The sequence below is a fragment of the Primulina huaijiensis genome, chromosome 15 (genome assembly GCF_012295235.1).
Source record: "Primulina huaijiensis isolate GDHJ02 chromosome 15, ASM1229523v2, whole genome shotgun sequence".
Taxonomy (NCBI): Eukaryota; Viridiplantae; Streptophyta; class Magnoliopsida; order Lamiales; family Gesneriaceae; genus Primulina; species Primulina huaijiensis.
The window spans coordinates 18416308-18442569 of record NC_133320.1 but is presented as its reverse complement, the minus strand read 5'-3'; the positions used below and the strand labels follow the sequence as shown (position 1 = coordinate 18442569).

Here is a 26262-nt window from a genome sequence, read left to right as displayed (position 1 = left end):
GTGTGCCTTAGGCATGTCTGATGACTTTGGAGGTACTTTTGTGGTTTTATTCAGTTTAGACTATGGTTGACGGCTATCATAATTGCCCTGACCTCATTGGTTGCCGATTGAACCCGAGGAGATAAATTTGTTGTTACCATTCTTGTCAATTGATGACAAATGCCAATGGTTTGCAGTCGACTGCGTATACAAGTCACTATGATCATTGTCTCACCTCATTAAAGGTTAAGGAGTTTGTGTGGTATACATAACATGGTACTTAGCAGGTGTAAACATGATTGAGCTACTTCTTAAACTTGTAGCACCCAATCTAGATTTCCTAATTGTCTTAGTGATCCAATTGGGAATAAATAATCAATTGAAGGAAGTGAAGAATTTAAGATTTTGAAAAAATTGAATGTTGAGGTTAAAATGGAATGAATTAGTTTCCCACCTACATAATACGGAGATAGATTTTAATATTATTGTACATTATTAAATTAAAGAAAGCAACTTAAAAAAAATATCATATTCTTTACTCCTTGTTTGTAGATAAATGAAACACCACATATTGCCTAATTGAGTTTTTTTTATTCTCTACAGTTTCCTTGAGGGGTTTTGCCTAGTTTGTGCTAGTTCTGATATGAGGTTATTAAACCTGTTGAATTTGTCTTGCTCATCAACCATTAAATCGTCAGCGCACTATATTTACCAGCTTGCCCAATTATTATTTAGAGTGTAGGTGCTGGAGGGAATGCATATGGGTCAGATAAAGAACATGTTGAAAGAGGATGATGATTATGCCTTACCAGTTTCAGATACCTTGTTATCTTAATTTTGGTACCGGGAAGTTTTCTAGGACCTATTTGGAATTTTAACATGCAACCAATGATAAAGGATTGAAGTGATCTCTAGGAGTGACAAAGGGTTGAAGTAATGACAATGAATGGTTTCTCCCAGTTTATTATTAGTGACTGATGTTCTGTATTGAACAGCCTCATACATGACTACAACATGATTCTTCCTCATACTCTCAATTCACATCTGCAACTGCAAACTCAGTTTAAACAATTTTGAAAATACATGGTTTGAACAAGCAGGTATCCTCACTCGTGTCCATTTCATATTCATCATGTTAGCATCTACTCATTTGAACTAAGAACACGTGGTGGAATTATCTGGTCTGAAAAACTCATGGGCTCAAAATACACTCTTGTAAAGGATTTCCCTAATCATTGTTAATATCGATGTAATCGATTCTCATTTATTACGCCTACCTAGTCGTTATTTTTGGACATTTTTATTTATTATTACAACGCAGCATGTACACACTTGCTCGACTGTCATAAAATTAGTTGTTGAAGACATTAAATTTAAAGCAAATTCCCTACTCATAATATTCCCATTCACATTAGAGTACGCACCAACAAAAATCATAAAAAAAAATCGTAAGTTCACAAATTTTCCTTAGCACACACTCGCTATCACACAGTCGTAGACCATCCATAAAAAAACTTAGGTTTTTCTTGGGAGAGAAAACAATGGTGGGAGAAATGGAGAAGCGCCAAATCTTGAAAAACCTCTTTGGTGATTTATCAGAAGATGAGGATTTTGAAACCAACCATGAATTAAATCACCCAGCGGACTCTGTTTTTGTAAGATTTTCATTTTTCTTTTTCAGTTGCCTGTTAAGCTTTTGAAATTTAATTTTCCTTTTTTCCCCAAATTAGATCTTAATCACAAAAACATCTTCAAATTCCAATGGAGTTTCATTTCATTGAATGCTTCTCATGTCTTCCATCCTGGGAATCTAGAATCACATTCTTTTTCTGGAAAACATCCATCAATTTTTATTTTCTGATTTGTGAGATAGACTTGTTTTATTTTTTACTTTTATTTTTATTAGGAATTTGTTTTGTGATACACAAATAAATGAATTATTTGGTATTCAATATAAATGCTAGTTTTTATTTGATGGAGCAACAGATTTGGGATTATCCCCACTTTATATGTAGATAATCTTATTAGAGGTGTACATTTGATTCGTCAACTGATCTGACTGATTTTTTCATCAAAAACAACAAACCAAATCAAATTAAAAATTCATTATTCCCTCCAGTAACCGAATTAATCAAAATTTCAAAAAAATACTTCTTGAAACCAAGAGACACTCCAAATTCGGTAATAAAATCCAAACATTTAATCATTACTCCAATTAACTTATCATGACACAAAACTCAATTTAAATAAGCTTAGCCCAAACCAAAGCCCAAGACCAATTCAATATGATAGGCCTACATAAAAAAATTGAATTTCATTTAGAAAAACCCAGTTATTTCGGCTTTCTTAAAAAATAATTGAAACAGATCCAAATAAACCGAAGTAACTGAATTTTTTAAAAGTTAAAAACCGAAATTTGGAATCAACCAAATCGATCTTTCGAATTGATTCATCGCGGTTGGTTATTTTTGTTTGACTGAAGTTTTGTTCACCCCTAATCTCAGGCAAACATGAGAATATTTGCCGGAGATTTTTTTTCCTATGAATGTCAATCGTGTCAACTAAGAATCACACACATGCACACTTTTGACTGTAAAGAAAATCATTATTTGGCTTAGATTATTTACTTAAGAGGAAAATTCAAGATGATGCATGAGCTTGTTGAGCCTCATGCTGGATGCTGTAGGCTATTTAAACCTGGGATTAGGAAAAATAAAAAGCACTGTTTTCTTTTCCAGTCTCTAAAATGTTTTCTATGAAAAATTTACAGTTTTAGTTTCTTATTCTGAAAGCTTTTTAATTTTTCTTTGGACAATTCTGAAACATCATTTGCTATATCTGAATTCTTCATGTAAGATATACTGCTTATTGTTATGATTGTCGCTATTGTATTACGAGTCTCCATGTAATGGGTGATCATTTATGCATGGAAAATCTAGCCACATATAGTGAATAACACGCATGAATGCATATGAGTTTCTTGGGGTATGTACTCATTAATGTGCCTGACATTCACTGCAGTTTGCATTTTAACATGATGATCATATGGTTAGATGTATCAGCATAAATATAAGATGGTCTTGGACTCTTGTTGCAGGCAGAAAGAAAAGCATGGAGGACTTCTAATCTTGAAGTAATAGAACATGATAAAAATGTGAGAATAAACACGGTAATATATGTCATCACTTCTAGTAAAAATGAGAGGAGGATGAAAATGTAGTACTATAGGTGTTAGGCAGATCCTAACTCAAACAATAAAGAATTAGATTCGGGGATGATTAGGATAATTTTAAAGTCAATATGTACTTTGGTCATTTTTGTTGTGCTTGATATTGCCGCTGCTATACCATATTATTCACATTTTTAAGAATTAAACTTTTGTTGCTTTTACATGATCAATTGCCAGCTTTTTGGTGAAAACATTAGTCAGCTATGATAAACTGTCGTTTACCTGGGTATTGATAGAATGATCATTATAGTCTTTACTTCTGCAAATTGACCAATAATTTTTTTTCCTAGCATGTAAGTGGGGTTTCCACCCTTACGAACATGGAAATTTTAATTTTTTTGATTCTGTAAGTCATCTTATTGAGTTAACATACAGACCTTTTGTGTCTCCTTTATCCAACTACTGGATTATGATAATGTTTCTCAATAATGAAAATATTTATAGAACTTTTTGGGAAAATGTGCTTATTAAGCCTGTGATTTATGAGAGTAGCTGAGAATAATGTTTAAGTTGATATAAAATGACAGGTCATGAACTTCGCTCCATATACATTGGGTTGCTTAGATGTTAAGTGTGAACATTATTCCCACCACTTAAGATTGTGAATAGGGTATTGATCTTCATTTGGCTTTAGCTGACGAGAAGCATAAGCCACCACTCGATCATCTTGCATGAATACACATTTGATGCTTTGATGAGATGCGTCAGTTTGTAATTTTGAAATTTTCCGAATAGGAAAATGTGGTCAATACATTTTTAGTTTTTTCTTCAGCTCTTAGAAGTTTTGCTCATATTTGGAAGATCATTCAAATCTGGCATTTTGACTTGTGAGCTAGGTCATTGGTCTTGCCAATAAGGAGATCCCTTTGGTAAAGTGTATGTAGTATCCAGCCAATCCCAAGAAACTTCTAATATTGGGAATTTTGTTGGTCTGACGAATCAATTAGTTCATTCTCTTTGTGAACTAGAGATAATGTTGTTAGGAATTATGGTCTCAGTTTTAACTACCGAATGCGATAAAAGTCGGCGAAAAATAAACACAAAATCACCCAAGATTTATTGTGGTTCACTCTCGATGTGAGAGCTATGTCCATTTGCCACCGCTGCAAATTCCCACTTGATTCATCAACATGCTTTGCCTCATCATAACTTTTTGGTTCACCTCTATCAGTCAACAAAATAGAATTGAGGATGGAGAGAATCTCAGTGGTGACCTGGAGATTCTACAAGATCTCCTCAATTCTGTCACATGAGTGGTTTGTGGGGCTATATCCTCTTGGTCAGTTGAGAATATATTTTCTTCATTAATTGGAGCATCATGTTGCAAATCGTTAGTGGAAAATCTTTCCAGTGAATTAACGCATGTATTTTTACTTCAGAATCTGCATTTTCCGGATATTTACTCAATTTGTCTTTGTACAACACATGCTCGTTGAAAATTGATAATTTTCCGATTTTGGTCATGCCAGAAACTATGACCAAACTCAGTATCACCATAGACAATAAGGAAAAATTTCTTAGACTTATGATCAAGTTTAGTTCTTGCAGAAACATCAACATGAACATAAGAGAGTCAATCAAATACTTTTAGAAAAGAATAATTTACCGCTTTGGCGCTTCAAACCTCATCTGGTGTGCTATAATTTAGAGGCATTGATAGACCCCTATTAATCAAACAAGTTGCTGTGTTAATTGCATCAGCCCAAAATGCATTATGGAATTCTGCATTAATACGTATGCTCCTTGCGCGTTCATTCAAGGTCCTATTCTTTTTTTCAGCCACACTTTTTTGTTGAGGATTTCCAGTAACAGTTTTCATCATCTTGATCTCATTCTTAGCACAATAATGCTTGAAGTCACCAGCTTTGTGTTCACCCTCATTCTCAGATTTCAGACTCTTTACTTTTAAATTCGTCTCATTTTCTACCATTGTTTTCCATTTTTTATAGTATCAAACACATCAGATTTATTTTTCAGAAAATAAACTCATACTTTCTTGGTAGAATCATCAATGAATATCACATAGTAGTTAGATCCTCCAAAAGAACTCACATGTGAAGGCCCCCAACATCAATATGCACCAACGTCAATTTTTCTTTTCTCAGATCTTTCCCAGATTTAGAGAAACTGACTCTTTTATGCTTTCCAAGAACATAACTTTCACATAACTGGATGTCAACATATTTCAACTCCGATGAAAGCATCTTCATCCTCTTTCCACTCATATGAATCTTACTTGGCACAACTATCAACAACAATCATATCTCTTGAATTGGAAGTCATGTAAAAAGTTCCAGTTTTATTGGTACGTGCAACAACCGTAAAATATTTTATAATCTTCCAAGCACCACCACAAAAAGGTGACATTATGCCCTTCATCGTCAAGTTGTCTCACCGAAATTAAATTTCGCATCAACATCGTTAAATGTCTCACTTTTTATATTTTTCCACACAATCCCTTTTGACATTTTTAAACGAATATCTACAATATCCAAAGGTTCTCCATCAACCAGTTAAACTTTCCCATCATTTCTAGCAACATAATTTTCCATAATTTCATGACGAAGAGTAGTGTGAAAGGCCGTACCCTGAGTCCAAAACCCAAAAATCAACTGGACTGTCAACATACAAAAATAGTGCATTTTGAATCTCATTAGTTGCCACGTTTGCGACGTTGCCCTTGTTTTTGTTTTTATTTGGTGCCGTACAATTCTTTTTTCATATGGCCTTGTCCTCACAGTTCGAGCATTCCAGATTTATCCCAGATCTGGAATTACTTCTACCATTCTTTGAATGTGACATGTCTCTATTCCGACTTCCGGTTAGAATTTCTATTATTCCATCTACCTCTACCTTAAATATTTAAGACAAAACTTTCTTGTCGCTGTTTAACCAGAATCAATTCCGCGAACCTCTTATGCAAGAATATATCTGTGACATTATTACATTTCAGTTTTGCACTACCATCATAATTACTAACTGAAGCTCGCCTTGGTTCCCAATTGTTTGGTAGAGACGCCAAAAGTATTAAGGCACAAACCTCATCATCAAAATTAATTTCAATGGAAGACAATTGATTGACAATTGTATTAAACTCGTTCAGATGTGCTGCCATTCTGTCATCTTCAAATTAAAATATTTTTCATAAAAAATACCTTATTATTTGTGGAAAGCTTCTCATACATATCTGACAGAACCTTCGTCAGACCCGGAGGCGATTTCTCATTTGCAGCGTTATGAGTCACATTCTTCAACAATGTCAATCGAGTAACTCCCAGTAACTGTCTATCAAGGAGATTTTATTCGTTGTTTGACATCTTCTTTGTTTTCTTCCCTGCAAGCGGTAGATATATGATGTCCTTCTCACAAATTGGAAGCTAACGTCTATTGGGAATAGTCTCTCTTGCATGTTGATCGATGTGTCCACAAGTGAACTACTCTTCTTAAATTTCCTTCCTGTAAGGCAAAACTTTCCCTCCAATGACTAGATGACAATGTGCCCCAAGTCATCCCTTCGCTGGGCTTCAACAATGGCTCCACGACCCTAGTCGCAATAGAGACCGTACTTCTTGGGTGAGCTAACACAAATACTAGTATTCCATTTTGTCACCCGAGGAACATTGGTACACTGACCGTACAATACTAGTAGTCTCGGTCTTTACTCAAATCGGTCTTCCTCTTCCCCGTTGTGCCATATCCGCTCATTTATTGGGTAAGAATTGAAATAACAAGACTAGCACTATAGGATATTTATCGGATGCTTAAGGTCCTTTATTTTTAAGCTTAACAACACAAGATCTATATGTCCATCGGGTCGGCACCTCCACTCTGTGGCGCTAACTCTAATTTGACATGTCCTGGCGTTTTATCCTATGATACCACGGCCTACGGCGTACTACTAGGCATAACATGTATCACAAAAAGTATTGCAACAAAATACTTATAAAATAAAAATTTCAAGCTTACAATGTGAAGCTGGCCTAAAGGTGATTGGGAAGTGAAGTAATATGTTCAAAAGAAGTATATATGTAAGATGAACCATCAACTAATTGATAATCGAGAAAAAACACCATAAATTTCCAATCATAATTTGAAATATGACTGATTTAATTCCTCTTCATTTTAAAGAATGATTCACCTATTGCAAGGTCATGCTCAATGATAACTCAATTTTTTTTATGTTTACTTAAGTACTGCTCAAAGATAAATCCCAAAATAAGTAATTAAAAACATGAAACAAACAATTGCTCTTCATGTATAATTCCCTACTTTAGACTATTGGCGTTGGCTCAGGACATCCTTTTAGCTCTGGCTTGCTGCTTTGTTCGCACCGACTGCTCAACTCTAATATTCAAATTATTTTCTAAAGTTTAGTCCGACCTTTAAGTTTGAGGGATGAGTCTGCTCATGCCTGACTACCATCTCCCCAACTACTTGACCACTTGACATGTGATGTTTACCACCTTGAAGCTATATGGAAACCCCAACCATTCCTTTTCCGAATACTCGCGGTGGCTAATCTCTGGATTGTTTCCGATTTCTCAACAATGATTAACTCCCAGCTTCTCGCAATAGTAGAGGTTCCAAATTCTGGATACCTAGAATTTTCAAGGTTTTCTATCTTTTGCCTGCTCGTGATTTCCCGACTCCTTATGCTCTTGGGCATTTTTCTGAACTTTTTCCTGATTGCTCGTCATTTGGAATTTTGGGGTATTATGTATCATGATGTGCATTGATGATAAAAGTTTTTGACAAAGCTTTGCGTCATTTAAATATAAATTAATCCTTTATGTTGATTAGACTCTAGGTAGATTGGATGAATCTTACTGCCTGGATATAAGCCACAAATAATGAAAATTAGTGCTTCCTGGTTGTAGCTCTTGTTTGTTTTGATGATTAATTAGTATTGTCATGGCTGGTTTGTGAAAAATTGAATTTCATTCTTTGCAGTAATAGTTGCTTTTTTATCGTGTTCGGTTTTGAGTGCTGTCAGACAAAGTTATAAGACATGTGTGGTTTTAGTAATATTCGTTTATGTTGATCTATTCCATAATTTTTAAAGTTAGTTCTTTGTCTCCCTTGTTATCTATTTATGTATTTATTTTTTTGTCTTGGCATAAAGAGCTTTTGTATTCAGAATGATGACAATGGAACTCCTAAGCCTGAGAAGGAAGTCTCAACCATAAGTAAAGGAGACATCAAGCTTGATAATGAAGCTAGAAGCTCAAGGTCTTGCACTGAACTTGTTTTGCACCTTTTAGTTATTAAATTTTTCCTATTTTTAGTGTTTTTTACCTTGGGAAAAATATTTTCTACTTTCTTCTGAATCCGGCCGAGTTCTCATATTGATGCACATGGCTCAAGATCTGACAACTCATATTGGTTGAATTCTCAAATAAATTTCTTACAGAGCATTTTCAGTGTGTGGCTGTCAAAGGTAATACAAGGTTGTTATGCTCGACGTTCCCTTGTTGACACCAGAGGGCAGGGGACAATATGCATCCTATTTTAATTCCTTATATTTATGTTGCATTGTGCTAAAGGCATGATTTCTCCGATTATGCTCTCCATATTTTACAAATGCATGAGCATAATATTCAACTTGCTCTTGATGCTGAATAATTTTATTCAAATGTTGGTCAAGAGAGAGCATGGTGGTCGTCAAAGAATCAGCGAATGACAAATTTCTCTTGTACAAGTGCAATTTTCCTGGTCCTGGGATCCATTTTTTCTGAAAATAAGATGAGATGTTTCTGCTATTCATATCTTACACGGTTATTTGTATTTAAGGCCGTCTTTTTCTCCTTGGGTTTTTATGTCAATACCACGGTTTGTCTAAGTTTACTTTGTGGTTCTAATCTTTACTTGTATTGCTGAATGCATACATTAGTTTAGAAAATGATTGCGAGAAAACTGGTCAAAAACATATTAATTTTGGAGTCTTTAGAGTTCCCAAAAAATATAAAATTTCTAAGCTAATGTTTCTTGTTTACGGCAATGATGTAATGATGTTATATTCTATGTGCACTGCATCTTGTAACGCAGTAATACGGGATCTGTGTACCTTTTTTTCCAGTTACTGGAATTATGTCTGTTGGTTTATTTTTGAGAGATCCTTTGCAGTGATGTAATTATGCGGATGAAATAACAGTGGTTGATTTATCTGAATGGGGAACTATAGCTTTCGTCTTTTATATACTTTAAATTTAAATTTAAATTGTTGACCCATGCCATGACATGTTATGTTAGTCCTATTTTCTCGATAAAACCTCTTTACTGTCATGCAAATGTGTTTGGAGCTAACTTTACATTTGACATTTTTGTTATCACTATAGATTGATCGGAAGTGAGAAAGACGAGGATCTAGATCTACATCTTGCAGCTGTAATTCGTGATGTTTTTGGGGATTCAGAGGATGATGAACAAGCAGAGTATGGAGTTCAGAATCAGATTAACCAAGGGGTAAATCCATAATGTTTTAAATGATGTTAAAAAATAACTTCATTTTTGTTTTTTCTCGTTTTATAGTGTGGGTAAATTCAAATTATACTTGCAATCGGTTTACATTCTCTGCTTCCCTCGTAGATTTGTTCTGAGAAAGAATTGAGGTCCGGGATTGTTGTAACGGATGGAGAAGCACTTCAGGAGGCTGCAGAAGAACATGATGAGACTAAACTCAAGGGGAAGGAAGCTGGAAACCTGCCGCTGGTGTTCGAGATTCCAATGCATCCTTCCCTGGGTCATCCAAATCAGGTATAACTCATATCATGTTTTCTTCAAGCAGTATATCTCTTTCCAAGGTTTTTCATTTTGTCGTTTGGTTACATGTTCATCTATTGTACATGTAATATCCTACAACCTAATATGAAATGCGTCTGGGTCATCCAAATCAGGTATAACTCATATCATGTTTTCTTCAAGCAGTATATCTCTTTCCAAGGTTTTTCATTTTGTCAGTTTGGTTACATCTTCATCGTACATGATAATATCCTACAACCTAACATGAAACGCGTTTTCATAACTAGAATTTCATGGCTGCTTAGAGCTTTCTAGAGTGGAACTTTAATAAGAGTAACGTCTTTTGTGAGCATTGGATGGAAAGCTGAATGATCCCCAATATTAGAGTTTGTGTTCTATTAGTTAATCTTTTTGTTTGAGTGTATTTGGAAGTTCATTCCATATGAAGATTTTTTGGTTTCCTATTTTTATTTTTCCCATTATCTCAGGTTCTCTTTCTGTACTATCAGGGGCTTTTTATATTGAATTTGATTTGGTAAATAAACCAGTATCAAATAATTATTTCCATTTAGTCTCTGGTTTCATGGTACCAAGGCCAGGTTATTAGAACGATCACACAAGTTTTTAAATGTTTTTACTTTTGTAAAGGCAAATTGTAAAGGATCGGTTGCATGTGGATATTTACCAAGCTTGTTGATTGGTGGAGTTTCCGTCCAATTGCGTAATGAGATTATGAACAAATTCGCTAACTGTATTGATGTAAGATTTGAGATTTCCATATTCCTTTGGAAGGAGCCATACAGGTCTATAGCCACGAATCACAACAGGTCAACCATTAGCATTGCTCATGATCCAGCGAAATATGCTAGAATAAAGCATTTTTACATTGGTGTAAAGTTCATTAATTAGTGAAAAGTACGAAAACATTTTGTCTACGGTATTGGGGAGCAAAATCACGAGAAGCATACATTCTAACAAATTCCGTTTTGAAGTCTGGGATCTCAAACTAGGAATTGTTATTTATTCTCTAGGTTAAAGTTGAATGATGAGAAGTGGAATGATTTGCATGTTTGGAGATTAATCTTAACTAGTCTGTCTAGTCAATATTTCTGTTATGTCATATCTACTAGTTACCAATTTATTATTGTTTTTGCGAGTTTCATAATAGTCTTGTTTCCTTTATCTTATGTTTTTATTTTTATGATAAGGGCTATATGTCTTGTATTCAATGATGCTGGATAGAAAAATATGAGAGAATTAATTCTCTTTGATCTCAGGTTCCTTTTTAAAAATTCAATGACATATTTGAAACAATGCAACAATTGGGTCTTTTGTGTTCTCTTAAACATTGGGTGCTAGCTAGCTTGTGTCTTGCGGATAATGCAAAATTTTACAAATCTTGGGAACCAGTGGAATTTGTCAATTTTCATTAAGTGTGATTGCATGTAAAATTATTTAGGTCTTGTTGCTTATGTGATATTTTAGTTGTCTACTCGAGTTTCTTCTGTATGAGCTATCTTTTGCACTAAAATATTAAGGCATGGAAAGCTTGTTTCTCCTCCATAGTAAGTAGTGCTGCTATTTTTAAGTTTATTATGTGAAGTGAATAGATAACAATATACGTATTCCTTTTCTAATTTCTGGTATGAGTATCCTCTCTTGGTTTCTTGTTTTTTTATTGCTTTTGACCTTAGGAAAATATGCAGTTATGAAATTTTCAGTTGTAGTTGTATCACTTGTCTCACATCTATTATATGGATTATAGATGATTTTTGTAAACAGTCTTCTGTCCCTCTTTCTATTTATTCTCATGCTTTTGTCCATTCTAGGAGTCTGTCTTGTACAGATAGATCTTCCAGTTTTGTTGGTTGAATGTTAGTTCTGTTCCTGTCTGTTAACGACTGGCTTGCATACTTGATGTATGTGAACTCATCCTTCTAGGCAGCTACAAAATATATTTTTCAGGTTCCTGTATATCTGGATATCATAATGCCTTTTTTAATACTGCAGATGGCAACTGTCGATTTTTCCAACTTAATTGCCATTGACCCTATACCATTTGACCCTGCAACATATGTTGAACAAGAGTTCTATGCAGAAGATGCTTCTGGATTTAAAAGGCCTATCCCACTCCCCAATATCATTCGGTGGAGAGAAGTCAAAAACCCTGATGGAACAACTTCTGTAAGTGAATATGTGATGCTGTCTTACCGATTTAACGTAAAAGAATAGGTATCTGATGAATCAATACTCAGCTTTTTGTAATGATGTGGTATGGTTCGCATCAATTTACTATTAAAACGAAGCTGCTCTGAAGAAGAAAATGTCGTGCATGATCATCAAAACATTTTCAAGTAGTTGTTTTGATCTATTAATTAAACGCCTTTGCTGTACCGGTATTGTCACCAATTTGTGTCAGTTTTCCATCTTGTACTAAATTCGTACCTTGCGGGTACATGTGTGAGAGGATAGAAGGAAATCACATCGTCCTTCTTGTAGCTATCTGGAAATGAAGAAATTGGTTTGTAAAAGCAACACCAAAATCTAAATGTAAAAAACAAAACTTTACACTAGAAGGAGAGAAGGAATGGAATATGTAGAATGGGTTTAATGTGGTGGCCTTTTGGATGAACTACTTCCTTTTGATACTTCGTTTTCAGGTTTCGGTTTTCTGGTCATTCGGGTTTATTTCAGTGTTAATCACACTAGCAATTCTTTGTTAATAAAATAATCGGTCCGACTTTAATGATATGCCCATGCTTTTCTGCAATCAAATTAACTGCTATATGTTTATGTTCAGTTGCCTCCATGATGTCAATCAAAAGATTGAACAGATGACCGAGGGAGCATTAAGTACAAATAATTACGAGTTAGTTTAATAAAAGTGAGAAAAAACAGAGGGAATCATCATTTAAGGAGAAATAGTCAAATGTGACACATGCATCATCAAAACTTGTGGATATGTTGGAAAATATCACTTTCATTCTCGCGTAATGAATTTGACTTGGACCGTATTCTGCCTTTACTGTTCTTTCTCATCCTGATGTTCCCCAGTGCATATCTTGTACTGGTCTAGAGTTGTCTTGTTTTATCTAAATTAGAGTGGTTGATCAACTTCATTTCTTTAAAGTCCCAGTGGCCAAGTTTTGCTCATAATTCCTTGATTCTCTTTACTTACTATTTCGCATTTGATATGCAAAGATATTATACACTTCTGATAATCAATGTTAAATGTTATTGCTTCCTCAATAATTATGCATACAGTTTCAATGAAGAGGTCAACATTTCCGTACTTGACCTCTCCAATATTTCAGCTTGCAGCTGCTTTAGAAGTTGATAAGATGGATTTGCATGCCAATTAATAAGATGAAACAAATAGAAAATAACTTTGAGCTGATCATTCAACTTATGCTACTTATGAAACCTAGAGGAAATATAGTTCTCATGAATGGAAGCTGTAAAATCAGAAACATAAACATGATCTAGGACTCAGATTTAGACATAAGGAAATGTAAGCAGGATTTTTGTCAAGATAACAAAAGGGGGATCTCCTGATGCTTCAGGAATTCTCAATATAATCCCCTATGTAGTGCAGTGTAAGATAGCAAACAAAGAGCTCAACTTTTTTGTGTTTTCAACTAATGTTTGTTTTCCGATTTTAAATTTTGATTACATGATATAGATTTAATGCACAACTATGAAGTTTAAATGTTATATCCTGGTTTTTCTAGTTGCTGTGTGGTCCAGATATTTAGAATTCCAAGACCTTGGTTTTGACCTCCAGAGCTATTGAGTTTTTAGAATTGAAGGTCGAGTCAGCAACGAACGAACGATATCGTTTTTACTAAATTCTTTCCAATCCATAACAGATGCAAGGTATTGGTTTGATCCGCTCAAGTCTGGGCAGTCGTTCCCAATGTTGAAGAGACAGTTATTGCATTTTTTTTTTACCACAGATCTATATGCACCCATACACTTTTAGTTGTCTTTAATTAATCTCAAAATGATTTACTTTGTAGGTTGAGAGCAATGCACGCTTCGTTACATGGTCTGATGGGAGTCTACAGTTATTAATTGGAAACAAAGCATTTGATGTGTCTGAGCACAATGTACAGGAAATTCAATCGCATTTGTTCCTTGAACATTGGAAGGTGCCTTCTAAGCAAACCACCACATTGTCATTAATGTTACTTTCTGCATGAAATTTTGATAAGAAACCATATACCAGTGGTGGTGTTCGTTTATAAATGGAACTTGTTGAATATATCCTACACGTGCTCTATTTTCTATGTCAGTATCGATTGTAACAACTATTTTTCTTAGCTTATCAGTTACCTCCACCATTCTCTGACAACCTTGCAGGAAACCTATCAGGCTCAGGGGATAATCCCTAGAAAGATGAAGGTCATGCCTTCAACATCATCCTCGAGTTCCCGTTGTTTTTTACCCGATCATGTTGATTCATGGGATAAAAATTCGGGCCCTGAAAATCTGATGGAACAAACTGAGATGGTAAATCACTAATAAGGTTCTGATTTGTTTGGCGTGCATCCCTCAATTTCAAATTTTATTTGATCCCATGACTTTGTAGGCTGAAAAGAAAACAGCTAAAGCTAATAAACGCCATAATCAGAAGAAGAAGAGAAAGAACCGTAAGAGCACTGCCGAGGACATCAGCAAGTTCGAATTTTCATCTATGATGGATGATATTCGTGAGGTAACTCAATGTTTTTCTGTTTTCCATCAATTCCTAGAAGTGTATCATGTATGGGTAACAAGATAGTTTCTTGATTGTTCTCTTACTAAATATGCATCAAGAATAATTGTTCTCTTTCTTTTTTCTCTCTCGCACACAGTCCCCCGAAAGCAGATGAACTATTGAGAAATAAACCAATAAATTAGTTGATGAAATGATGAGAAAACCAATTGTAATATTAGATTTTATTTACTTTTATCATGTTACCTTTTTCATCAGAATAGTAAACGACTTTACTTTGTATCCCCGCAATCTGCTTCTCAGCACAGATTGAATGAGGTCTAAGAAGTATGTTTCCTATCAAAAAAAAAGAATGAGGTCTAAGAAGGAAGCTGATGTTGAGAAGAACATTAGTAATGTAGAAAAAGGGTCATGCTTCATGGGCACTATCTTTCTTTTTTTTTTTTAATCTAAAAATCGAACCTTTTCTAAATAAATTTAGTTTATAACAGAATTCTCAGGAGACAAAATTTCATCTAGCATCATCATCTGATACATCTGCTGAAGGACCATTTCGCTTTTCTGCAAGTGAGAAGGCGGAGTCGAAATGTGGACATAAAGGGCATGAAGATCAAGATGCCCCATCTGGTGGTAAGCCTGACTCAATATTTGAACAAGTAGAGGAAAAGCGCAACGAAACTGAAGCTGAGGTAAGTGACAATTTCACAAAATAAATTCCTTATCCGCGGGACATCACAACTTGTTCCAGCAAGGTTCTGCTTGGTTTTCGAAGAACTTCATATGAAGCGTCATGACATTGTTGGTTTTCGGTTGAACCTTTCAATTTAGCTACATGATACTAAATCTCCTTTCATGTGGATGAGCCTACCTTTTGTTGAAGTTTACTGCTAAAAATTGATGACCATGATATTTTATGACTACAGCGTGAGATCAAGTTCTTTGACACCTTTAAATTAGTCGTTTTACTATGATTTGGATCATGCTTTAGCACCTCACCGCACCCAAAACGCAAAAATACACTTTCTTTGAAAACAATAGATTTTTGAATATTTTTACATGATAAGTCATCGGGAAATTGGCCTTCAGTCCCCAGCCGTCGATTTTTTTTGTGTTCAGTCGCTGGGTACTTTTTTAGTATCACATTTCCACATAAAGTGTACCACATTTTGTATGACATAGTACCACAATTTTGTGGGTAGGGAGTGAACCCAAAGAAATATTTTGATTGGGGATTTTTCACCAACTTCCCCATAAGTCATATCTTTTTTTATTTTTTTTTTTAAAAATATAGTAAGACCGTTTGAATCAGCGGCTAGGATCATCTCAGCCTTTAATAAATTTTTTAAAAATGATTTTTTATGGAAAATTAAAAATCTCGAAAATTAATAATAAATAACAAAAAATGTAGAAAAATTAAACAAAAAATCCCAATGGTTATATTTTAAAAGAACTTGATCGAATGTATTTGGAACCGAAAACTGCATCACAGACTTCAAAAAGATTTGATCCAATATATTTTTAGTTTACATGCGGATGAATAGTGAAATTTGTCCACTTTTTAATATATGTAAATTTTAATTAATTGTATTTTTTAAAAATTATGTGCTTATGTGTAATTGTAAATTTTTTTAAAAAAATATTATATATAATTTTATTAAGTTTTTAAAATAAAAAATTGTTAAATGGAATGAAAAATTTATATTTCAACATCAATTCACTACTGCAAGAACACATGAGATGAAGTTATCGCTGTAACGTTGTTTTTTTTGTTTTTTTTTTAAAAACATATAACCTTTCTTTTTAAAAGAAACTTTCAATCTCCATTTTAAGGAGATAAAATAGAAGATTATTTTTGAAATTATTTTATAGCTAATTTATCATGTTTAAAAATTATTTTAACATAAATAATTTTAAATTTGCACACACAATTTGTGTGTTGTGCTAGTATAATATGGGTTTATTTTATAAATAAATTAATTTTAAAATATTAATTCAAAAATAATTTTTAAAAAAAAAGTTTGCACAAATATTGCAATCCGCGCTTGGTAAGCGCGGATGCTGCTCACGTGGAGCACCGTCCGCGCTTGGTAAGCGCGGACGGTGCTCCACGTGGCGCTTCTCCATTCGACGGATCCTTATCTCCTCGATTCCTTCTTCTTTCCTCCTCTTCTTCTTTCCTCCTCTTTTCTTTGCCGTCTCATTTTCGCATTTCTCCTTTCCTCACTGAAAATTTTTTGAGACGAAGTTGAGAAGATCTACAACATAATTCAGAATGGCAGATAATCGAAATCCATAAGATTCCAGTGTCTTCTATTTACAAGCAACACATATTTTATCAACAATTTCTTCCATAACCGTTGATGATATTGTCAAAGTGAAGAGGTCGGATAATTTGATTTGGAAGTTATATACTGATAATTACTTACACATACGTGTACTGGCATATTTAAATCATATGGGTTTTTATGGAGTTTCACAAGTTTATGATAATCATTTGATTACTGCGCTTGTTGAACGTTGGCGACGCGAGACACACAAGTTTCATTTTACATGTGGTGAAGCAACAGTCACGTTACAAGATGTTTCAATAAATTGGGGTCTAACAATTGATGGTGAAGCAGTAACTGGAGTAGATGTGTCACATAAAGTTGAGGAATGACAACACATATGTTTGGATATGTTGGGATTTTTGCCAGCATCAAAACATTTGAAAAGTGGTCATCTGTCTATGACTGCATTACACTATCATTGCATGTCTAACCTTGTTAATGATGATACTTCAGAAGTAGATGTTGTGAAATTTACTCGTTGTGTTGTGTTAATGATTATTGGAGGAATAATGTTCCCTGACTATCAAGGAGGCTCTGCTAGACTAATATTTTTGCAACTGCTACGAGATGTTGATAACGTGAAGTCTTATAGTTGGGGTAGTGCAGTTTTAGCATTTCTATACCGTGAGTTGCGTAACGCTTCACGTATAGAGAAGACTACAATGGCTGGACCTTTATATATCCTGCAGGTATCATTAATGTGATGTGATTATTTAACACAATTTTTTTGTTAAATTTGTTGAACAATTTTAATTATCATAAACATATATAGGCATGGAGCAGGATTAAATGTGTTAACCCCGATCGAGATGGGTTAACATTAGTTGTACCTCCCGTTGATACGGATGCTTTTATTCAAGTTTCTCCATATGGTGCACGATAATATTTAAAAATTATTTTGGTAATATCATATATATCTTGTATATTTTCTATACATGTAATTTTTTTTATATAATTGTAGCTGGAAATTTGGATTTAGTTACACACATTCTCCGACACATGCTGTAAGAATTATAAGGGATTCTCTAGATCGTATGAATAATAATGAGGTATTATAGAATTTTAATATTTAATAGTGATTAAATGAAAACTATTTTGTTTTGATTATTTTAATATTTAATTTTAACATAATTTTTTTTAATAATTTAATTGGATCGTTTACCAGAAGAATGACATAGAGGTGACATGGTTACGCAATCAACTGGGTTTGTAGGAACCTCTACTATTATTTCGTCAACCGAATTTAATGTTGCAGGAACTTCTAATACTCAACCTGGTTTTTTCAGTGATTCAGGGTTTGCTGACTTTCGTTTGTTTGGTCAGTCGGATTTTCAGACTCTTTATTGGTCGAACACACAAAGTTTTACGAATTTGCTTAATGTTGGACCTCGGCATTTTGTGCATGACACTCGACTACAGATGAATGTTATTTCACCTATCACTTATCCAGGTTACTCAAATGAAGAAATTCCTGAAAATGTAGGATTGCGTAGAGGGACGAGAAGACGCAATCCACCTGATTGTGGAACAGGGAGCCATTTGTATCATTTTAATTATGACGATGATTCTTCAACTTAATTGTAACTATATAATTTCTATTGTTGTACAGTTTGCATTGTTGCATAGTCTAAATTGTTTTATCTATACAAGTTGTTTCTATCGATTGAGATATAGCACGACAAATAAACATAGTTAAACCATAACGAAATTCAATAATAAAAACATACACCTCAACTCATCGTGTCATAAAAAACACGTGATCAATAATATGATTTCGTAACGAAATTTAAACGAAAGTTTGAAATGACAAATGTTTGAAGATTTTCACATTGCAAAACAATAAATTACAGAAACGAAAAGGAAAGATGCCAAATCAGAAAATGCATCAGGACTCGCTGTCCTCGCCTGACAGCTCAACCTCGTCATCCTCATCATACTCAAAATCATCCTCGACGGGTCGATGTGAAAATGCTTGGGGGGTGGGGGTGGGGGTGGACATGGCTCTTCGGAGGTGCTAGTCGCATGGAAGCGCTGCGCAAGCACACGATTAAAATCATGCACGTAATCCAACTGCTCGCGTGTCATCTGCCACTGTCTCCTCATCATGCGCTCTAGGTCATCAAGACGCTGGTGTGCGGTCTGTCCACTCTCTGCACGTGCCTGTCCTGCGTGTCGTGCCTTTCTGGCGGGCTGTGGCTGTGCTCCACTCCCTGAAGCCTCGCCCGGGCCACTCTCAATCTGCCTCCGTCTTTTATCTCTCGCGATCTTGCCGTAAATTAAAATATTGCCTTTCTTGTGCAAGACTGGCTCACTATCATCCCATATAACCCCAGCTAGTTGGCAGAGGTCCGTGATGGTCGAAGAATGGGGCATGCCTATCAGAAATAAGACACACACCATTCCCTTATGCCTATCAGAAATAAGACACACACCATTTTCACCACGAACAACATGTCTTCCTAGGTTCTCCAAGAACCATTTCCAAGAATCTGTTGTTTCTTCATCCATAATAGCAAATGCTAGCTGTAGAACCTGATTGTTCGCATCCAGAATGACACCAATCAACATTTTGTGCTTGTATTTGGTAAACAAGTGTGTACCATCGACACTAATTATTTTCCGACAATGTCGAAACCCATCAACACACGACTTGAATGGCCCAGAAAACATAGTTCAGTGTCTTACAAATTTCAGTGTTGGCTCTGAGATGCTTCCACTCCACAGCTGTTCCCGAATTATATTTGGACAAAGCACACATATATTTTGGAAGCAATTTAACAGAGCTCTCCCATGTACCATAAGCAATTTCTATAGCACGTTTCAAACTTTGCCATGCCTTCGTGTACGAGATTTGATATCCATATTTATCTTTCACATTTTCGATGATATACTTAATCTCGTACGAAAGATCACAACGAACAACTCCCAGTAACGTATGTGCCACCATATCACTGTTCAAATTCTTATGGTCTATACCAACAGAGGTAGATATACATGTGTGAGGCCCGCCATATTTTGTTATTTTCCAATAACCAGTCTTGGCTTTCAAAGAAACGCGAAGTCCCCATCGACAAATGACCGTAGAAGAATTATTTTTACAACGTAACTTCCACAAACTACGTGTGTTATCCACGACACGGTACTCACGCCTGACAGCTCTTACTGAATAATCCTTCACAGATGCAATAAGATCATTCTTATTTTTAAATAACATATTAACGCATAATTCACCTCTATCCGGATTGTAATAGCTTGATTGCACTCCACAAGGAACCTCGACAGAATCAGGAGGCTCTTCCCCAAAAAATTTATTGAAAAATGATGGTTGTCGAGATGATGTCCCCTCATCAGGATTTGAAAAAAATGGTACGGTCTGCCTCTGTAATGTGTCGCGTGGTGGTTGTCGAGATGATGTCCCCTCATCAGGATTTGTAAAAGTATTCACTTCATCATCAATATTCACTTATTCTTCTTCAGACTCGCTGTATGACATATCGGGTTCAGAATCAATCCTCAAAATATCATCATTATTGGCTTGATCCGGACAACGAGCACTCGTATCTAATGTTGAATTCGACCAATATGGAGCATTATTTTGTTCCGACGAAACATTTATATATTGATCCCAAGGCCCACTTACATCATCGAAACTCATATTACCGAGTCCTTCAGTAACCTGTGGCACATAAGATTCTTACTCCTGAAAACCACCATATGTAGACGTACCGGGTTGGTTATAGAAACCTGAATCGGATGCATGTGGAACGTATGATTCAGGATCATCAAATCCAACATGATGCTCAATTGAAATTGCTTCCACGTACAGATGTAAAATATGCATATTGTCACATTGCATTATAAACTGTAAAGCATCGTCATCAACGAGATTGACTTGAATTTCATGCCAAGATGCTCTCTCCATGAATGAATACTTTGTTGACATCTTCAGAGAAAAATTCGCTGGATCGATTGCTAACATTTTATGCACAACTTCAACTAACTCCATCAAATTAATAGATCGTAATACTCGTATTGGTCTAACAAATGGAATGCTATATTCAACCGATCCATTATCGCTAATTACATGACCACCAAAATATAAGTGTACGTCGATGTTAGACATTTTTCCGATGAAAATTGAGAGAAAATTTATGAGAAAATTGATAACTCATTCGTTGAATTTTTCATCTATTATATAGGAGATGAATGTGAATACTACATATTTGAATTATTGAAGTTCACGTGAATTTTCAGATCACGTGAATTTTCAAATCTTCAGCTTTCACGTGAAATGGTCAGGCAATGAATACAATGAATGAACGTAATAAAGCGAAATAAACGAACGGCCAATAAAAAACGAAAATTTTAAAAAAAAATTAATATAATATACAGAGGCCGTGCTTAGGAAGCACAGACTTTGTACACATGGACCAGCGTCGGCGCTTACCAAGCGCGGATTGCAGTATTTGTGCAAACTTTTTTTTTAAAACAATTTTTGAATTAATTTTTTAAAATTAAATTATTTATAAAATAAACCCAGTATAATATACACTATTAATAATCATCTGATATAATGTTAACTATTTAGAATAATAAATCGATGAAACTGATATAGTAATCTAAAATTGAAATGATATTACCAAACAAAAAATGTTGTATTTTTCACAAAAACTCTTGTGAGACAGTTTCACGGATCAATTTCGTGGGTCGAATATCTTATTTGAGTCATCCATGAAAAAGTATTACTTTTTATGCTAAGAGTATTATTTTTTATTGTGAATATCGGTAGGGTTGACCTGTCTCACAGATAAAAATTCGTGAGATCGTTTCACAAGAGACTTACTTTATATTTTTTAGTCTTTCGGGTTAAAATAATATTTTATAATAATGATGTGTGGATGATAGAAATGGGCCAATTATTTTGTCAAATATTCCTATTTGAATCCAACAAATAAAGAGAAACTCCAACCACTACAAGAAATTTCATAATCAACAATACACATACGATAACGGTTTTCACTAAAACCGTTGTTAAAAAGTTTTTTAACAACGGTTTTAGTGAAATGGTGTTTTTTTTAAGCAAAAGACAACGGTTTTATAAAACAGTTGTCTTTTGGAGATCAAAGACAACGGTTTATAGAGTCAATGACAACGGTTCTATAAACAAGTTCTGCAATTGAAAAATAACCATTTATATCTTCTCAAGAATTAAAAAAAAAAACTTTATATTTCATATCAAAATATAAAATTGTTAATTTATTTTCATGTATACGAGTATGAGAGTTAGTTCGACCCTACGTTTGGCATAATATCGTAAGTATACGACTGATCCAAGAAAACCATAAGATTTTTTCATGTGATAAATTGGATAGTTATAAGGATAAAATCACATACGAGAAACAAGGCTTTAATTTCTGTAGGAGTCGGCCTCTCTTCCTTGGTGCCATCATCCTCCACCTCCGGAGAAATCAAGATGCTCAATAGGTCCACATGTCCCTCTCTCCCGTGAGGGCCGTCGATCTTGCGATCTTCGATCATCGCATTCAGAAAAGAATCGAATCGCTTGTGGCCCACCTTCAACTTCTTCACTACTCCCTGTACGTCCAAACCTTTGAGGAGTGGGATAAAATCGCTGATCACAAACATACCTGCCAACATCGTCACCTCCGACACCAGTGCCTTTACCTCCTCCCCCTTGGTGTCCGCGCGGCCCCGTACATGGTCGACCAGGCGCCTCCCGAGGATCACGCGTGATATTGCGTTGGTGGTGCACGTGTTTATCATTTGGCCTAGATCCACCGGCGTTTGTATTGCACGAGCTAGAGCACCGCTGAGAACTAGCACTTCTTCCTACAAAACCAAGAGTTTTCCAGTAATTTTATTCTTGGGAAAATATATGTTTTTTTTTTAAGCATATGGGCTTATTTTTTTTAAATATCAAAATTTAGAATTTTTTTTTTTGGGAGAATGATCTTGGTCAAATAAATAAACCGACGATGAATCAAAAATCTTGATTTTCCTTCAAGTTATTTGAAATAAGTACTTATATTAGAGAAGTTTATCAGTTTATGAGTTGCCAACTTATCAACTACATATATATTCAATAATTTTAAAATTATTGAAGTAATTAATATGATGACATGATTGGAATCTACAAAATTGAGGCACTTTCCCGAGAAATCATAATATAACCTGTCTGACGTTGACGAAGTTATCTAAAGCCTTTGCAGAGAAGAGATGGAGGGCACAGATTTTCCTGAGCAAGCGCCACCGTGGGCCGTATGACGTGAAAACCAAGTCTTGGTAGTTGTATGCAAAATATTTAGCAGCCGAGTTCGGCGGCCGGCTCAAGAAGTTCGAGTCGTGCACCTTAAGGAATTGCTCCGCCACGCTTGCGGAGGAGGCCACCACGGAGTGAACGGATCCCAACTTGAGATGCATAAGGGGACCATGCACCCTAGCTAACTCCGCCAACGACCGGTGGGGCATCGGCCCCAGTTGCAGGAGGTTTCCGACAATCGGCCATGGCCTTGGGCCAGGAGGCAGTTGTCGTCGAGGGTCCTTTAGCCACCGGCTATGCAGGAAAGAATATAGAAGGAACCCTAAAATGGAAGTGCATGTAATCAACGTTAAGGTGGAGCTGAACATTTTCCGGGATCTACCAGTATCTTTTTTCTTTGTATCTGTCTGTCTGTGTTCATATATATATATAGAGATAGAGCTTGCCATCGGGATTTACTAATGCAAAATGTTGGGCACCATTGATGTACAGGGCTATTGATAGGTTAGGTAACTTGGTTTGGTTGTGGTCCTTATCTACGTCCATCTTCTAAAAATTACAGATTTGATAGGTATGTTGTGAGACGGTCTAACGAATATTTATCTGTGAGATGGATCAACCATACCGATATTCACAATAAAAAGTAATACTCTTAGCATAAAAGGTAATACTATTTCATGGATGACCTAAATAAGAAATCTGTCTCACAAAATACGACCCGTGAGACTGTCTCACATAATTTTTTGCCTTACAGATTTTAGTTGATTTTGTAATTAGTCTATGTGAACTTCTAAATTTTGATATGATTTTTACCAAAGTATCTAATTTTAGCTAGAAATTATTGACTATTATTAACCGATGACATGAAAACAAATTTGAGGATTTCTCAATTTTGAGGGAAATAATCGCAGTTAACATGACCACCAAAATTATGAAATATATTTTTAAATGAGGGAGGTAGGATTCCTACACGAGCAGGTCATTGCCGACTACCAAGTCGAATTCTTGTTGGGCTTTGGCCAACAAATCGAAATGATGTGCTAAAAAAAAAACTAGTTCAGCGACATTTTTTTCAAAATCGTTGTTAAATTGAATTTGCCCACATTTATAAGAAAATCGTGGGCAAATTACCACAATTTTTAAAACAATCATCTCTGAATTAACAATGAATATTTCAATAAAACCGTCGCTAAATTGAAAATCAGATTCAAATTAACGACGGTTTTGAAAAATCTGTCGTTAATTAGCGACGATTTTGAGAAGAGTGGGTCTCATGTGAGAACGTCTCACGGATCTTAATCTGTGAGACGGGTCAACCCTACCCATATTCACAATAAAAAGTAATACTCTCAACATAAAAAGTAATACTTTTCATAGATGACCCAAATAAGAGATCCGTCTCACAAATACGAACAGTGAGACTGTTTCACACAAGTTTTTGCCAATAATTATATAAGCCCGATAAATTTAGTAAACTATTTGGTTTACACTATTTATTGTTAGATAAATACTTTATAATAATCATTTGAGAATATTATTTTCTGGTTACACCTGTTGAAAGATGTTAAGTTATACTTGTCCAGTAACTGCAATAAATGAGATATCAATCCTAATTCCCTGAATTTTTTTTAAAAGATTTGAACAACATTATGCATTATGCAATATGTAAAATTTCTAACTCATCGTCTTTCTTACATTCCAGTCCCTTGATTCCTTGCATTTCTGTCTTCATCATTTTCATAGCAAGTATAAGAATACATAGATAAGCAAACTGAACTGCTTTTACAGTACACACAGTTTCAAGAATCAGACAGTTTTTTCGCACGATTTTTTCAACCATGTTATTTTCAAGTTAAGCAAATCAGTTACAATTTTTTTTTTAGCTTCGAATCGAATAAAATATTTGAGATTGAGTTCAAATATAAATATATGAACAGTATTTTACTCAATTTGTTTTTGTTTTATCAGAGGACAAATCGAGCAGGGTCGTGATCTTTTCGAACACTAAGAACACTGTATTCATAGGCCTAATTGTGTATTGCAAGCATCATTGTACGCTATCCCACTATCAAGAAGTCTCATATTCCTCGTCATCATTTCGCAATCATGTCTAATAAGTCGACACCATCCTATGATCCTCAAAATTTTACTATAAACATTTGTTAATCAGTCTTATTCACAAAGGAAAAATTTAATGATTAAAGAGACGTACGTCCATTAGATTTTTTCACTTCAGGTATTATTAAGGCAATTTTTCCTTCACAAAAGCCTAGAAGATGTGTTCACTGATCATTAAAAGCAATCATATAATGTCTGCACTTACATCTTCTTTCTCTTTAGTACCTTCCCGTGTGGGCAAATATACTGCAACCATTCAACTTCAGCAATGCGATACCTTTACATCGATCATAATGTGAAGAATAAAATCAATTGATGAAGCACAAAAGCGTCGGCGACTTTCGACTGCATCCAATATCCAGTCAAACTAATCGAGAATTAAGGTTTTGTTACGGTCGACAAAAAATATGGTTGACAGAAAGAAATTTTTTTTATATAATGGGTTGATATTAACATTTAGTAATGTAGGATATATATGCAAACTAGAAGTTCTTATATTAATGCGAATATTCATATTGGAAAATAAGTTTGTGAATTTATTAGCCGGGTTGCCAAAAAGTTCGTATTTTTGTTGAAAAACCAACACCGATAAAATTTATGCCCCGGCGTATAAAATCACCTCAAAACCCCTTATTTTCAAAAATATGAAAAACCATCAACCATATTTTAAATAATTAAAAAAATTATTTAATAAAAAACATTTTACATTTTTCAGCCATCGATCTCCGTTCCTCGTTCGCAACTCGAATAACCTTTAAAAATACATTTTAATGTAATCATGTAGAAAAATATATTTTAAATATGTCAATATGCACAACATAATTAATTCATGCAATTAAAACATTTAATTAAAATACAAGAGAATTTAATA

General features: G+C 34.8%; 2 protein-coding genes across 3 annotated transcripts; one reads left to right on the top strand and one right to left on the bottom strand.

The window, feature by feature from the left end:
• The first annotated feature begins 1471 nt into the window (after positions 1-1471).
• LOC140959531 (protein LEO1 homolog) lies at positions 1472-15613 on the top strand. Its single transcript, XM_073417410.1, has 9 exons — positions 1472-1634; positions 8331-8437; positions 9544-9670; positions 9794-9961; positions 11957-12130; positions 13966-14097; positions 14309-14458; positions 14538-14663; positions 15155-15613. The coding sequence occupies exons 1-9, from the start codon at positions 1521-1523 to the stop codon at positions 15374-15376; spliced, it is 1320 nt and encodes a 439-aa protein (XP_073273511.1). The 5' UTR covers positions 1472-1520; the 3' UTR covers positions 15377-15613.
• Positions 15614-16791: 1178 nt separating this feature from the next.
• LOC140960011 (flavonoid 3'-monooxygenase-like) lies at positions 16792-23699 on the bottom strand. 2 transcript variants are annotated; one of them, XM_073418111.1, is made up of 3 exons: positions 23186-23699; positions 22388-22843; positions 16792-16886 (listed from the first exon to the last, which is right to left on the bottom strand). In XM_073418111.1, the coding sequence occupies exons 1-3, from the start codon at positions 23639-23641 to the stop codon at positions 16884-16886; spliced, it is 915 nt and encodes a 304-aa protein (XP_073274212.1). In that variant the 5' UTR covers positions 23642-23699; the 3' UTR covers positions 16792-16883. The 2 variants fall into 2 exon arrangements, with proteins under 2 accessions (XP_073274212.1, XP_073274211.1); XM_073418110.1 differs by lacking the exon at positions 16792-16886 and having other exon boundaries at positions 22264-22843.
• Positions 23700-26262: the final 2563 nt, after the last annotated feature.